This window comes from Eubalaena glacialis, chromosome 4 (genome assembly GCF_028564815.1).
Source record: "Eubalaena glacialis isolate mEubGla1 chromosome 4, mEubGla1.1.hap2.+ XY, whole genome shotgun sequence".
NCBI classification, from domain to species: Eukaryota; Metazoa; Chordata; class Mammalia; order Artiodactyla; family Balaenidae; genus Eubalaena; species Eubalaena glacialis.
Genome location: NC_083719.1, coordinates 29,523,077 through 29,540,609, shown reverse-complemented (window position 1 = coordinate 29,540,609; position 17,533 = coordinate 29,523,077). Strand labels below are relative to the sequence as shown.

The following is a 17,533-nucleotide window of genomic DNA, read 5'->3' as shown; positions in this document are numbered from 1 at the left end:
AAGAAGATATGCTTTCATTTGTAGGCAGCAGGCAGAGAACAGAACTGAACATCACTGCTTCACAATGCTGATGAGTAACTGACAAATTATTTTAAGCACTACTGCAGTGAGGTTACCAGGCCGAGGTGTGTGTGTGTGTGTGTGTGTCTGTATGTGTGTTTTACTATAGAGCAACAGATACAAACAACTAGGCTGAGGATTTTACAACAGAGCTTTCATTTTGAGACAAGGACTGGAGAAAACAAACCCTAACAACTGTCTTCTAGCTGGCCGATGTTGCTTCTGAGAATACTTGCCATTTGTATACTATGTATGCCACAACTTCCAAATTTTCAGGAAATATTTATTGCAAACTGTAGTGTATCACAGAATCTAGATCTAGTAGAAACCTTTACAATAGCCTGGTTGGAGTGTTTTCTTTTACAGATGAGGCCTGTGGGGCCCGAAGTGGTTAGGCATGCTGTAATATGTGGACAAGGAGAGATTCCCCATCTCCTGGACCATCAGGTTTCCTGACTCTCCGTTGAGGGCTGTTTCCGCCCTGCTGAGCTGCCTCTTTATGCCTTTCAGGGGAGAATTAAGAGATGAGACCTGGTGTCCCTCACTAGCAATGAGGATCTGGAAAGCCTTTGGAACCCAATAGAAAAGTAGAACTGGCTGTCACAAGGGAATCGGCCTAACGGGTAAAACATTCCTGTGAATGACTTCATCTCCCATTCTTTGGCCCTGACTAATAAGTCTGGCATTAGAAAGATATGAAACATTATACTACTTCTAAAAAATATTTTTAAATTGCTTATAGTTTTACCTTGTAAACTAAGGTCCTCACTGAGCAGTGTGAAAACCAAATTTATAAATAATGTGCAATAGCGCCCTTTGATACATGACTTACTATTGTTAAAAAGAGGCAACACAAATGCATATGTGATTTCCTAAAAGGTCAAAATTTCTATTTGTAACTATAATTCAAGTCTGTAAACACCTTAAAAATCTTTGTCAATTTTGGTCTTCAGGAATTAACAAAGTAAATATTTTAAAATATTTTAAAAAGTCACACAGTACTTTACCTGGCCATTTCTTTCAAGTACCTCTCACCGAGCCACTGTTCCATGAGTTTATATACATCAACTGCCTTTGTTACTAACTCTTCCAGGAAAGCCAATGCTTTTACCTTGATCAGTTCAAGTCTGAACTGTGCAGCTATCTCTATTTAAAAAGAGAAGCAAACATTTTTTACATGTTTTATATGTCATGCATTTTCTGATTAGCCAAATTCAATTTTAAACCAATTACGTTTTAGTCTGTGAAGCTTTAGGCATACACTTGATATACCAGTATGGATAACTAATACCCTATCTGTCTCAGAAACAAAACAATGCGTGGTTAGAGTCGTTTGACAGTTTATTTAAACCAAAACTATAATTCAGCTTTACACGTAATTGCATTTTATTGCAATATACCCTTTGATAAATTGGAATGGGAAAACACAAATAGATAATTTCTGAATTTCAGAAAGGGGGAGGGTACTAAGTCTCTGGATCTCCCATCTCAGAACCTTGGGAAGGCGACGCCATCATCCTTCTCAGCACAGGTGACAGGAGGGTGAAGCCCATGGTCCCAGCGCCCATTGATGTTCTGGGCACACAGTGAGGTCTGTGGATTTTCCTCTAAAATATCTGTCCAATCTTTCTTCCTTGCTTTTTCTATCACCACGTTTGGGCACTGCTTTATGTCTCGCCTCAGCTACAGCAACTGCCTCTGTCCTGCTTTCTCCAAGTTCCTTTCCCCTCCTCAAATCCAAATCCACTTCCACCCGCCCCAGAGTAACCCAGCTCACCTGTGCACGTGCTCACAGGTGCTTTCTGCTCAGAATTCTTCACTAGCTCCCAGTCGCCATAAGGGAAATGTAACTTTCTGGGCAGGGCCTATGTGACCCTCCACCTCCCTGATCACTCCTTCCCAGAATGTGCTTCAGACTCCGCAGCTACTCCCCACCAGTCACCTAGCTCTCCTCCCCAATCCCTGCCGCCCCCCCCACCCCGCCCCCCGTCCCCTGCGCACATTTCCCACATTCTTCCAGCTCTGCTCAAGCATGAATTCATCTGCTCGGAAGTCTTTCTTGACTCCCGCCATGCTTCCTTTCTCCTGTCCGCCTAACCCCAATATCACAACATATTATAAGTGATTGTTTGCATTTCTCTTCCTCTAGATCGGGTTTTATTTTTGTTTGTTGTTTTGTGTTTGTATATATATATGTGTATATTTCTTTCAACTACTACAGGACCTGGCACATAGTAGAAACTCAGTGAACATTTACTATATAAATGAGTGAATTTAGCTACACTAGGCACCACGTATGGAATGAACTGAAGGATGAAGCATACTTAGCTACTGAAAGCAGATGTGGGGATGGGCAACGGGACAAGCATGTGTCCTGACTTCCTGTGTTCAACATCCTTCAGATTTTATGCTTGGAATTATGAAAGCAGGTGGTAGGAGGATGGAGAGAGGGAGAAAAGGAGAGAAGCAAGGGGTGGAAAGCATCTTTAGTAGTTAATTGTCATTGAGTAGTTAATGGGTCCCAGCTTACCCAATGCTGCATTTTTATGGTTTTGACATCTAGTATATTGACCATGGTTTCTTTCCAATTAGGATACTTTGGCTCAATTTCTTGATCTTTTCAAATTTCATTTTGAATTTATTATAAGCCAACTGGAAGAGCCAGAAGGAGACTATGTCTTGTAAAATTGTTGCTCTCTTTAGAGAAGGAGGCCCTTGAACATTATTGATCCATGACTGGCTCTTCTGTGGCCCCTGCTCCCAAGAACTCACTTTCAGGACCCGTTAGCCTTTAGTCAGGGTATACTTTCCTAATGAGAGGCCTAAATTATTCTTATTATAATATAGAAGCACCTCCTTAGGTAGCCCCAAGCTTTCTTTCAGCCTGTAAAATCACACCAAGTCTAAAGTACTGCTTTTGTTTCTTTTCCTTGAGATTTTAATTACTGCTGGTGCTCTCCTAACCTCTTCCCAAATTCCCTTTTTGAGAACCCAGCAGACAATCATACGACAGTCAGATCTAGTCTTCATATGGTCACATGAAAACAGCCAACTGAATGTTGTACTTTTCAGTTAGTTTGCTTTGTGGCCTCATAGACAAAAGCCAGCCAGGGGCTGTTTGCCCACTGGTCTGTTTTCTACTTAAAAGTATCATCTTAGTTCTTTCCAATTGCTACCTTCAAACTGCAGGGCAGCAAGATGCTCTTCCTTTATTCTGAGCCTCAGTTTGTTTTTTATTTCCATTTCTTCAGCCTCCTCTGCTGTTACTATTACAGGAGCGGTTTCTGCCATAGGTGGGGATTTACCTGAAAGGGCAATGAAATGTGCTGAGTTACCTGCCAACATACAAGTGTACACGAAGGGACTTGGATAAAATGAGTACAAAGTGGAGTGTGTAGGGCGATACGTGTCTGGTGATTTAGAAAGGAGACACCCCGGTCCAGACAGTGTGAGTGATGAAATATTGATAATCTTTCCTTGAGAATTCTCCATGTGGTGTCTGGCTGGACACATATAATAATGCTCCATTCGTCTAGCATCATGGAAAAATGAGGTGTGCGGCTCGTGCAGACAGGGTTACAGACACCAAAGAGGATGCAATTTAGTGTTTGGGGACAGAAATTAGCAAACCCCAACATACCGTTGGCCACCTGGAGAAGTACCACTTCACAAGGGATACTTGTATTGGCCAAGTGTTTCCCAGGTCCTCATCAAGAGAAGATCAGAGAATAACCTCAAGCAGATAAGGTGGAAATGTAGCTGATGGTCAAGAATTCGTAATCTACTTCATTGTCTTTTAACTAGTGCTTAAATACAAGTACTTCAATGATTACACACGAGAATTAGAAAATAAGAATTTGTCAGTGTTTGGGCTTCCCTGGTGGCGCAGTGGTTAAGAATCTGCCTGCCAATGCAGGGGACACGAGTTCGAGCCCTGGTCTGGAAAGATGCCACATGCCGTGGAGCAACGAAGCCCGTGCACCACAACTACTGAGCCTGAGCTCTAGAGCCCACGAGCCACAACTACCGAAGCCCGAGTGCCTAGAGCTCCTGCTCTGCTACAAGAGAAGCCACTGCAGTGAGAATCCCGCGTACCGCAAGGAAGAGTAGCCCTTGCTCACCACAACTAGAGAAAAGCCCGTGCGCAGCAACAAAAGACCCAACGCAGCCAAATATAAAATAAATTAAAAAAAAAAAAAGAATTTGTCAGTGTTTGAGAATTTGCCCATAAGAAATGGCAGTGAGATTCTAGCTGCAGGCCCAGCTTGTACTATTCTACTTAGTTCAATAAATCTTTCTTGAAGGTCTGATCTCAAGGGGTTCAAATTTTGGGAAGAAGACAAATGTAAACAAAGAAATTGTAATAAGATGTGTTAATTTCAATAGTGAAGGTAAGTATAAATTACAGATGAAAGAGCCCTTAATCTCTCTGGGTTTCTGTTTTAACATCTGTACAATTAAGAGGTTGGACCCAACCAATTATTCCATTAAAGTAAATGGAAGCATTTCCTTCAAATGCTGCTTATTTCCTTTATGCTCACCATCTGAAATGGACGCAGGTCGCCTGTCTTTACTGTGGGGCTACCCTTTCCTTGGCTTCAGGGGCCACCACCTCCCCCAACCCCCATCCTGAGGGCTTTGTCTTAACTCCTACTCTAGCTGCTTGGATGGACTCCATCTGGAAAGCATTTTCTACCCCCTCAGATGGAGTGAGATAACCGCGCTCTCCAGGGACCTCTACCTCCCCCATAAAGAACAGTGATCGGTCACGTGTCTGTCTCTGCCATTAGACTACAGTCCTATCAGGGCAGGGACCACGTTTCTGTTTTTTTAAGTTTACCACTGTGTCCTTCGTACCCATCCTCATCATGTCCTGCACGGTGGGGGCCTAACAAACACATCCGGAGCAACTGATCAGTGGAAGGACTTTTGCTCATGTGCTTCCCTCTCTTCCTCTCTTGCCTCAAGTCACTGCAAAAATGTACGAGTGGAAACATTCAGAGGGGAGGGTAATGTTTGTGGTAGAGCCCACCCTGTCCTCTTTTCATTCCATCCTGCCTCTGAGGCTGAGTTTTAGGTAGGAGGCCTCCAGGGCAGAAGGACTTGCTTGAATGAAACCTGAAACCTGAATTAGACCCGAAACTTACATACTCAGAATTAGCTTTTAACCCTTTCTTGATTAAGGCAGCCAGTGTCAGCCCTCTTGCACACACTTTTCAGATTACATAGTGTCATCTTGGAGTTCTTTTACATGTTCAAAACTGTCTTTGAGATTTATTTCACCCTGGATACACTTGGCTATTCGGAGAAATGCTGGCATGGAGAATGTTTGCCAGCTAACACTCCGGCTCACAGAAGACTGGGTCTCGAAGTAAAACCTAATGAACAGCATTCTAGTAGCTCAGAGGCTCATGTGCCTGGTTAAGTGCTTGTTCTCCACCAAGGAGAGGTTAAGCATCCAGGGTTCTGGATGCTAAAGCCATGAATACCTTTTCCTTTTTTGTCCTCTTTTTTTTTCTTGGGCGGCTCCTTTTTCACTTTTTTATTTGCAGCTACCTGAGGAGGTTTTTCTTTTGCGTCTGCTGGCTGGTTTTCTTTTTCTTCTTCCATGAGCCTCTGATGAATTTCAGCAGCCACCTGGTTGTATAAGAGCAACATTTCAGTTAATACAACATTTATGAAAGATGATAGCCGTTTGGATTTAGCCGTCACCCAATTCCATTGAAACCTCATTCTACAGCAAACATGCCATGTACTCAATCTTTACAGAAGATTTAAAAGATTCTACTTAAATGGAAACCTGTCCCTGTCCCAAGATGTAGCTTCCCTGAGGCCACCTGTGTGGAGGCCACTCACTTTCTCAAGCCCTGCCTGCCATTCGTCTTTAGTTACGCAAACATTTCTTTCTTTTCAATCTCAGACCCTATGGATTTAACACCCACTATTCTTCCAAGTTCCTGTTATTTCTTGGTCTTCAACCTGGGGCATTCCTCTATATCACTGTTTCTCAGGGTTTTTTTCATTATTGATTGTTTTTAAGTCAGTTTCTCCTAACCACATTCCCCTTCCTGAAATTTTAATACTGCAGAAGGGTATATGCCTATGTATTTTATGTGTGTCTGTGCTTCATACATAAAATTGCTGAGAATTTTTCACGTCCTCCAACCAAGTTTTGGGGGCACATGCCCTGTATTAATTGGGCTCATGGACACTTGAATCCTGGGCTTCCATTCTATTCTAACACTAGACCTCACCCCACCAAGGTGCAGTGTTCATGAGGATGACCTGTCCCACAGGCTAACTGCATCATTGCTTCTTAACTTCCTCTACTTGGGGGAAATTTCAGCTTCTCTCCATATCAGCACCCTCCTTCTTTCACTCTCATAGATTTCCTGGTATGAGAGATTAGTTGTGTGGTCACAATACAATAGCTGATGAAGGGCAGAGAGGGAGGTGTGCGAAGTGCTGCTGGGATCCCTCCATCTCGCCTATGAGGCTGGCTCTGCTCTGCAGGCAGCAGGAAAACCTTGTCTTGGGGCTTGTACAGCTGGGGCTGTGCCTGCAGTTAGAAAGACTGGACCTTTTGAACCATGTTTTTCTCCGGATATATGCCCAGGAGTGGGATTGAATTTGAAAAAGAATAAATACATGTATATGTATAACTGAATCACTTTGCTGTACACCTGAAACGAACACAACATTGTTAATGAACCATGCTCCAATATAAAATAAAAATTAAAAAAATAAAAAAGAGAAAGACTGGACCTGCTAAAATAAGTTCACCTGCCCCTGGTGAGGTGAAGGGCGTTTACGGCTGTAAATCTGAGAAATGAGAGCTGAGACGAGACTCCCAAAATGAAGAAAGAAAACCCACACACACCATGGGGGCAGTAGCAGCGTATGGTTGAAAACTTAAAAATCTCAATAAGGCAGCTGGTGAGGAAATGGAGGTCCATGGGAGTTTATTTATTTATTACAGTGCTTTCTGTGTCCAAGCCTGATGCTATTTCTGGGGAGAATTGGGTGAGGGGCCCAGAGGAGAAACAGGAAGTTGCATAGAGGTGAATAGAAAGATGAAGAGGGCACAATCTAATCTCTACTCTCAAAGAAGCTTGCGGTCTTGCGGGTGCAATAGACCAGCCAATTCCTGTCCTCTCCAGATTCCCACCACGCTTCATACCCACAGCTGAGCATATCACTGCCCCCAACTGTTCTACGAGTGTTAAATCTTGTCCCCAGTCTCCAAATGAAATGAGCGCTCTGGAGGGCTGAGCCAGCCCTGCTTCTTGGTTTTCTCCATAGCTTTTAGCATCTGTGCTATGCTCATAGAAGATGTCCAGGAAATGCTTATTGATTGATGGAATTTCTTTAAAAATAATCATATGCTACAGAATACACCCACAGCTTCTTCAGTATTAGCAGAACCTTGGAAGGATGCAGAAATGTTTCAGAGAGCAAGGCAGTTTTTTTGTGGGTGTGTATGCGTTTTTTTAATCAGATGTTCTTTTGATAAAAATGGATTTCATGATATATACTGTACTTTCAAATTCTTGGTAAAGCTGAAAGCAGACTTGTTAACATTCTCCCCTAAATTGCAAGCAATTCATTTTTGAATGTGTTCTTGCAGACCACGGTGAGTTAGCAATTTCCTTTAAAATTGGATTTTTCTCCTCTGTAAACAACCTTGTGATGATGATGATGATGATAATTATCATCATCCACATTTTTCTGGTCCACTTCCCTCAAACACCCCTGGGTCTCTTTCAAAAATTAACATAATTCACAGTACATCCAGCAATCTAGCTTGTAAGGCTGAAGAAACTCTAGAAATAATGCTTTGACACTGTGGGTGTTAAACATGACTTATTTCTTTGAAATCATTGCACACCTGCTAATTACAAGAAAGTTTTACTAAAAATTAACATAACGTACTAAATGAATAGCTCTTGGTAAAACTGCTGTGTAGCGAAAAGCCCATGTTAAAGTGCTCTCATTCCAATTGCCCTGATCTCAGCTGGTCCTGTTCTCCCTGCAGCAGTTTACTGAATCAGGCCTGTCTCATCTGAAACTCAAAGTTCACTTAAAGACATGTAATATCAAAGTCATAAAAGTCTATTAGAAATATAAAAGCAGGATTCAAATGTAATTATTAGGAATATTAATTACTAAACAATCCTTCCTCCTGTGCTTTCTACGTGGTTTTCAAAGGTTCACAAGCAAAGTGGTACAGTTTTGAATAAATTTCTTAATATAATAATCTATTATATTTAATTTCTAAAAAACTTTCATATACATTATTTCATTTGATCTTTTCAACCATTCAAGAAAGGAAAGATAAGGTAGAATGTCTCCCATGTTACAGATAAAGAATCGAAGACTCAGAGAGGTTAAGTGATTTTCCTAAAATCACACGGCTTAAACAAGAAGTGTAGCCAGTGCTCTTTGTGCTGTATGATACTCTCTTTCTAATAATCTAATATTTAAAATCTCATTTCCCCAGGTAATTTTAATGGAATTCATAAGACTTGTAAGTTGTCTTTATGTTCAATTAACAGTAAGGATAATAATTCATCTACTTTTTTTAGAACTTCTAGATCCAGTTTCCCACTCTCTGGTGCTTGGTAGCTGTAGTCTTTGCGGTGATCCCCCTTGCCATGACCATCATCATTTATATGAACATCAGTGTCACCAGCATAGTGGCAGCAGCATCTCAAGGATGTGCTGAGGACTCAGTATTGTGTTAGATGTGGGCATTATGCTGGATGTAGTGGATACAGAAAGTTTTAGAACCTAGTTAAGCATTCAGGAAAACACTAATAAGGTAAAAATCACAAACAATAACCTAGATACTAAGAGTCAAAAGTGGGAGAGACAATAAATGCTACAAGGATTAGAAGTGCATGCAATCAGAGAAGGCTCAGGCTTCAGGAAACAGACAACCAACTGGTTGGGAATCAAGGTAGGAACTAGTTCTGAAGACTTAAAGAAAGTATAGGCTGAATTTCTGACTTTAAAACTGGAAAATCTGGCCCTACTGGACCCCATTCTTAAATGGCAAGGTTGGCTAGGTGCCTCTCTAGATGGGGTTGTTACTTCCACTTGGCCACAGTCCCACTCCACCCTATTGCCTTATACTTAACCCATCTCATTGACATTTCCTGTAGAGCCCTGCACTTGGAGCTCTGGGCCAGCATAGAAAATAATCTAAATGTTGGTTCACTCCTTTCTTGACCTCATATATTTTCTGATTGAACTGTTTCACTTCTTATTTCTTTCAGAAAAAAAGAAAAAACTTCTGGGAGGTATAGATTTATATTGTGAACATTGTGTAAATTTTCTGTTCATAGCATATTACCAGCTTTGGAATTTAATGAATGGGTATTACTGAAAGGAAACGTAGTAACCAGCACTGCTTACCATGTGAGATATTGCTAAAGAAGACTGCTGCCACGTGTCCATCACCATCTTCTCAGCGGCCTCAAAGTTTAACTCTATGTTTTCCAGTGAGTAATCGATCTTGCCCTTCAGTATGGCTTTTGGTTTTGGTTTGGATAAAGCTGGCTCTGGAGAACTGGGTCTTTGAGGAACTAGGGGAATTCTTGGGAAAACCAACAAAAAAGAAATATAAAGATTTTATTTAACAGAATTCTATTTTTGTGTCCATGCTACTTGGTGAATTTCGTTGTCCTGCTTTAATCTCAATTTTCAAAGTTTTCTTGGAAGAACACTTTAGATGGAGAAAGGACTATGAAAGGTTGTATTATGGTCTACACCTCCTACAGAAATGGAAATAAAAACAAAAATAAACAAATGGGACCTAATGAAACTTAAAAGCTTTTGCACAGCAAAGGAAAACATAAATAAGACAAAAAGACAACCCTCAGAATGGGAGAAAATATTTGCAAATGAAGCAACTGACAAAGGATTAATCTCCAAAATTTACAAGCAGCTCATGCAGCTCAATATCAAAAACTCAAACAACCCAATCTAAAAATGGGCAGAAGACCTAAATAGACATCTCTCCAAAGAAGATATACAGATTGCCAACAAACACATGAAAGGATGCTCAACATCACTAATTATTAGAGAAATGCAAATCAAAACTACAATGAGGTATCACCTCACACCAGTCAGAATGGCCATCATAAAAAAATCTACAAACAATAATTGCTGGAGAAGGTGTGGAGAAAAGGAAACCCTCTTGCACTGTTGGTGGGACTGTAAATTGATAGAGCCACTATGGAGAACAGTATGGAGATTCCTTAAAAAACTAAAAATAGAACTACCATACGACCCAGCAATCCCACTACTGGGCATATACCCTGAGAAAACCATAATTCAAAAAGAGTCATGGACCACAGTGTTCATTGCAGCTCTATTTACAATAGCCAGGACATGCAAGCAACCTAAGTGTCCATCAACAGATGAATGGATAAAGATGTGGCACATATATACAACAGAATATTACTCAGCCATAAAAAAATGAAATTGAGTTATTTGTAGTGAGTTGGATGGACCTAGAGTCTGTCATACAGAGTGAAGTAAGTCAGAAAGAGAAAAACAAATACCGTATGCTAACACATATATATGGAATCTAAAAAAAACCAAAACTGGTTCTGAAGAACCTAGGGGCAGGACAGGAACAAAGACGCAGACATAGAGAATGGACTTGAGGACACGGGGAGTGGGAAGGGTAAGCTGGGATGAAGTGAGAGAGTGGCATGGACATATATACACTACCAAATGTAAAATAGATAGCTAATGGGAAGCAGCCGCATAGCACAGGGAGATCAGCTCTGTGCTTTGTGATCACCTAGAGGGGTGGGATAGGGAGGGTGGGAGGGAGATGCAAGAGGAAGGAGATATGGGGATATATGTATATGTATAGCTGATTCACTTTGATATAAAGCAGAAACTAACACACCATTGTAAAGCAATTATACTCTAATACAGATGTTAAAAAAGAAAAAAAATGTTTTATGGTCCAGAAAGTCTAACAAGAGGAAACTAGAGACAAGCAATGCTAAAACATAATTTTTAGGTCTAATTCTCAGTAATTACGAGGAGGGGGATTAAACAACGGCAATTATGAAGAAATGCAATTTTGAAATTTATCTGGGATATAAACTTCCGACAAGGTGTAAATCAGTCATGAAAAGCAAACCAATAGAACTGGACGTCACTTCTTTAAAATGACTAGCAGTTGGCTTCCGGAAGTAGACAGTTAAAAAGCAGGATATGACAGATGTGAGGTCTGCAAGGGGGTGCCCATGGAGGTGTGAGAGCTCCCGCAGCCCTCCCCACCCTTGAGAATGGGTGATGAAGGCTGTCTCTGTTTTGTAAAGTGCTATGGGAACACAGAGTTAAGCTCTCTCTCCCCCTTTCTCAACCATATTGCTGCCCCTATGTAGAGATTTTAGAGCTGCCTCTGGGAATGTTCTATCCCCGAAGGATCCCAGGATCTCAAAGGCTAACTGCAGGGAATGATCCACAGAGCAGAATGCTAATTGCGACTGGGATCCCCCCTCGGTGATAGAACATAGGAAGAGCTTTCCTCTAGGGCAAGGAATGGGCCGAGAGGAGCTCCAAGGATGCCTTTGCTAAAATTTGAGGAGGAACAAGCATTTGGCTTGGCAGACTCAAGTTGCTGGGGACCAGAGCAGGGATGCAGAAAGCTGGCTGTGAACTCCAGCACACAATTAGCTTGGCCTTGTTTTGAAGCATCAGGCGCGGTTTTCTGAAGTTGGCTCTTTGAGTCTCATAGCGCTTGGAATTCTGACAGTGCACCGTGCCTTATAAAGGCAACGTGTTGAGGGTCTACAACTCCGTACATGTCCACCCACAAGGACAGTTGACGTTTTAATAATCAAGTAGTGCTTAATCTCAGTCACTGAGACGTGAGATTCATGTGTCTAATAAGATAAAGGCTGTGTGATCATCTCTACATGTTTAATACGGGGCAATAGGCATTCCTAACACCTTGCTTTGGAGGACAGCAGTGGTGGCGTATCATTTAGAAAAGGAATCTGGATTTGGAATTCATTTACTGGGAAAAATTCTGGTCAGCTATCTCTCTCACTATCAGTAGATGTATCAGTAGATACGAACTGGGGCATGTCACTCGACTTTCTGAGGCTCCATTCCTTCTGGAAAAATACAAATATAATAATAATATTGGTACACATTATTGGTTATTAGTTAACACCATTATTATTATTACTATTAGGTTGTTGGAGGAATAAAATAGACAAGCTATGTGAACATGCTTAACACTGCTCGTTTCCCTATACATATTAAAGAGACTGGTTGGTTGGTTTGTTGGTTGATGCATTGATTGGCTGAGAGTTCCAGGTGATACTCACAGCAGTGATCTGAGGTTGAGATTGATGCAGATTGTTTTGCAAAAAGTAAGAACTGGCTGTTCTTTTGCCTGTTTCATTCTACTAACGAACATTAATAGCTTCCCCATTATGCCTGACTTGCCTTTTTGTGCTAAGAACAGAATGCCCTGCTACTGTAGACATTGAAACTTGGCCTCTTTTGATGACTCTGATGGTTCATATCACTTTGGGAAATTTTTATTGTTCTTAATTTCAAAGTTCTCTTTCAGAAGCTTGCTGAGTTAAACATTTCTCTTGTATCTGTGTCAAAAAGAGGGTTCAGACTTCTTGTGTGTTCTTGCTTACTCGTGGTCCTGACAAGGACATGATGGGACCAGATGGAAGAAGCCTAGAGAGAAATGGGCCTCAGATCACTGTGGAATCCTATCGTGCACAGGCCATTTCAAATCCTTTCTGGAATAAGGGAGGGTAAAATGAGGAGTGTAAGAACATGCGATACTCACAATTAAAATAGTGCATGTGAGGAAGAATAGTTTGTTGTCATATTATGCAATAATATGATGACGATAATAGTCATCACTTATTGAGAGTCACTGGGACTAGGTCTCAAGTCTTCTGACTCCCAGGCATGGTGCTACGTGTTTTGAGGATTTCATTTTCTGTAATCTTCACAACAACCTTACTTTACAGATAAGGAAACCAAGGCTTAAGAGAGTTGGGGTGACTTTCCCAAACAAATTGTTTTAATTTACTTACATATAACTAGTAATTGCCTGAAAATGTCATTTTTCTTCCACTCTTACCACCAAGTTTATTTTCTTACTGGTGGGAATCTGATGTTAGACTACTACTAAGTTTCAGTCTCACAAAGTCATAATCACATATGACTGAGTCTTTACTGTTTCTCAATTTCCTAACCTGTAAAAGAAGACTCATAACACCTTCCATTGTCATTTATATAATGCCATGCACACACACAAATGGACACATACACACAGAGCAGCTTGGGACCTTTCATAAAAGTGGTAGAGGGTCATGATCCCTTACTAGAAACCCTTGTGGTCAAAAGTGTTTCAGAATTCAGAATTTGTATATACTATATATTCCATGATATCCCCAGCAGTCTGTTGCAAGCACTCTGTAACAAAACACACTATATCTCTGCAGCAAAAATGAGTAGATATTCACTATAAGTGGGATAAATAATGCATATCAATAGTCTTGAGTCGAAGTTTTCAGTTTTTAGAGTTTTTTTTGGATTTTGGATTAGCAGATACAAGACTGTGGTTTTATTAGTGGTATTCAATTTAAAATCACAAAGCTTTATGTTGAGACTGATTACAGGGCAACGTGATAGCCCGCCTTACCTAAGCTGGAATTCCAAAATATCTTTACTATCCAGTTGGACCAATGGGACTTGAGTAAATCTCTTAGTGTCGTCTGTTGGGATTTTACCTTCCATTCCCCTGTAATAATCTTGAAGCAGTCTCTTCGTATCTTGGAAACGGTTCAGTTCTGCCTTTAATAGAAAATATGAATGTTGATACCCAAGACAGAACAAGCTGATCTGTACATATGTTCTATATAAGCCCTGTAAGCACTATTTTATTTTTTTCTAAGATTATTTATTTATTTATTTATTTTTGGCAGCATTGGGTCTTCGTTGCTGTGCGTGGGCTTTCTCTAGTTGTGGTGAGCGGGGGCTACTCTTCGTTGTGGTGTGCGGGCTTCTCACTGTGGTGGCTTTTCTTGTTGCAGAGCACAGGCTCTAGGCCTGTGGGCTTCAGTAGTTGTGGCACGTGGGCTCAGTAGTTGTGGCTGGTGAGCTCTAGAGTGCAGGCTCAGTAGTTGTGGCACACGGGCTTAGTTGCTCCGCGGCATGTGGGATCTTCCCGGACCAGGGCTCGAACCCATGTCCCCTGCAATGGCAGGCAGATTCTTAACCACTGCGCCACCAAGGAAGTCCCTGTAAGCACTATTTTAAAACACTGAGGTTGAAATCAGTTTTCTGGACATTAAGAAAGACAATCGGCTTCAATTGTATATCTAAAATTTCATAACAATTAAAGAAAACTGGTGAGTTTGCTTTCTCTGTACTTAGTACGATTCCACTTAAAAATATGACATTTCTATGCCTCTTAACAATGTGACAAAATGTTGTATGAAGTCTGAAGTAGTGTATATTATTTATTATTTTGACATTAGGAATTCTTCCTGTGTCCTGTATTCAATCAACCAATATATTAACAAACATTTGAGTGTCTTCTGTCATAGGTAACATATTAGTTGATTTGGGAGATACCAAAAATATTATATATACAAATACATAATATAAATACAGATACAGATACAAAACAACTGAAATGCAAAATAAGACTAGGTTTTGGTCCTATAGGACTATGTAATGTAGCTGTGGAGAAATAACAAATGGTGAGGTAAAGGGATAATGAAGAGTTCTCTTTTCACAGTTTCCATTCTCGCTCAACATGAACAGAAGGGTGATCACTCGTCCATGCTGACAGCGAAATCCCTCTGCTGGCTTTGCCAGTAGGTGTCTTGAGGGACAGGAAAAGGAGAAGCATAGAGGAGCATTGGTTATTCCCAAGTGACTCCCTTGCAGCCAGGTCGTTTCCCTTTGCAGTAACGGTGACATGCATGCACAATGAGACCCTGCACAGTGTCGATTACACAAACGTAGAGCATGAGTTTTCCAACCTGCTCTCCTGTTAGGTGTCAGATCAGTTAGCATATCTGTGCTTCTCTCTGGTGGTGTAACCATGACCTCCATCCTTTGCTTTAGTTAGTGGGGCTACTTAAACCAGTACCTGAGGGTTTAAATATTGAAGCTCTTATGCAGGTGTATTACATAACAGCTAGTTAATTATCGAAAGCATCTTTTCTAAAAAGAACAAAACTGACCTGGTGTTCAAAACCCTTTGCTGAACCTAACCCAGGATATTTATGACGGGATCCCTATATTCAGCAAGAAATTAATATGGCCATTTATTTAATAAAACATCAAGAAGTAGTCTTGTACTACCATATTCACAGTTTGGAACAAATAAACATCTGCTCTGCATTGTAGTCTACAACAAAAGACAAGGACAGTTTCAATAGGTTTCTTTTTGATACAGAAAAGTGTATGCCAAATTGCTCCTGAAAAGCTGTTCTCTGCATTAGTAAACTTTTCTAGCTAAATGATTGAAACAGGAAGAAATTTATTTGGTTAATTTGAATCTATGTTGTAAATAAAATTACCATTCATATATTATCTTAAATAATAGAACATGTTTTAAATACTCTACTTGGATTTTAAACACATATATGTTTAAGTAACTTTTCAAACTAGCATTTTGAAATGATTAGGAAAACTAAACATTTTTCTCTTTCCCTCAGAGAAACCAAATCAAGCTTTAAAATATTTATATATGAACTAATCTCACAGTTTGACAATAAATGTTTGCACCTTTTGTGCTTAGATTTGGTAAAACAGTAGAGAGAAAATGATTCTTGTAAACTATACTCAAGAGAATCTTCATGATACCACATTTACAACGAGTAGCATGCAAATATAAACTCAATTTGGACAAATTGAGTACTGACTAATAATTTTGGGGAATTAAAGAGAAATGTTGTGAGGCTATAAAAATTGTTAGTAAACCATAGTATTACATCATTTGGTAAATATATTTAGACATCAGAAAATTATTTCCTCCTTAACTTAGAGAACTGAACTCTTTAATTATGATTAAGTTTAGTAGATCCTATTCTATACAATTGGTATTTGAGACAGTGCTGGTATCCATGCCTTAGGCTAACCCTGTTATATTATTTTATATAAAATATTAATTTATTTGGGGGAACATAATTTGATTCATTATACAGCTAACTATGAATAAGATGCTATCATATATCATATAAGCAGAATTGATCAAAAGTCCTCTCACATTTATGGTAACTAGTAAATAATGCTTTCTTACTGTTTCTCTCATCACAGAAACTTAGTTTTGAAAGAAATCTTAGAAATCATCTAGCATAGCATTTTCTAAAGTTTATTTTGTAGAAGCTTTGTCCTATAAGCTCTTAATGAGCACCATGCTGGGAAAAAAACAAACAAAAACTTTGCAACGTCAAATAATTTCAGAAATGTTGGGTTAACATACCAAAAGAGTTTCTTTATTGCAGGGCATCTTAATATCTTAATATGTCAATATGCTTGTCAATCTCCCAGGGAGAGGGAAGGGTAGAGTACATAGCCCTTCCCAAAGTCTTTTGATCAACAAGTCCCTGTTTTGTGAAACATCTTGTAGGACTAGTGTTCCGTGGAATCCACTTTGGGAAACACTTATCTAGGCACAGGCCCTTGAAAACTTTCATGAAGATTCTTTCCCCTCCATAAATATGTGCAAGCTTCTGTTTATGAACTCCTGGACCAGCCGCTCAAGTGCCTGAAAAGTCTGTTATTCGATGGAGAGTTCCAATCATTAGGATCGTTCTTCATTTATTGAACTGAAATCTACTACTCTCCTGTAGTTTACAGCTTTGGGTTTTTATAGGATCATGCCAATCAGTGCAGAACTAGGCTTCTTCTGTTCTAGGTGGCTAGCCTTTAACTATGTGAACGCCGATGACAGAGCAGTGGTTAGGGGTACTGGCTCAAGAGTTAGATTCCCTCAGTCCAAATCCCAGCTCTCCTACTCCTGGCATGTGGCATTGGGCAAATCACTTCTTCTATGTTTGCCTCAGTTTCCTCATCTGTGAAATGAGGATTGTGAAAGAATTTACAGCCTAGGGTTGTTGTGAAGGTTTAACCTTCACATGAAGAGTCCTTAGAACAGGGTAAGAACTTAATAAATATTAGCCTTTATTTCCTTTACCCTCCTTTTTCCTAGTTGTCTTTAGATGTGGATTCTGTTTCTCAGGGAGAGGGTCTGAAATGTAGGTCTTGTGGGGTGTAACAGCTATACCATTTCCAAAAGAGGCACATATTGCTTGGACTAATGGGAATGATTTACAAAAATTCTCTAATCCCTTTGCCTTCGTTATTGGATTTCAGTTATTTCTACCATAAACTTTTGAAACAGCTGTTCCAGCATTCAGTCTCTGCTTACCCAAACTGGTGTCCCGGGGAT

The 17,533-nt window shown here is 40.2% G+C and overlaps 1 protein-coding gene across 1 annotated transcript in view; it reads right to left on the bottom strand.

Annotated features, from left to right (window-relative positions):
• SPEF2 (sperm flagellar 2) overlaps positions 1-17,533 on the bottom strand; it is a 179,011-nt gene that overhangs the window by 52,356 nt on the left and 109,122 nt on the right. Inside the window, 5 exon segments of the mRNA XM_061187701.1 lie at positions 1,068-1,206; positions 3,237-3,365; positions 5,550-5,697; positions 9,478-9,658; positions 13,769-13,920. Coding sequence (XP_061043684.1) covers positions 1,068-1,206; positions 3,237-3,365; positions 5,550-5,697; positions 9,478-9,658; positions 13,769-13,920 — 749 coding nt within the window.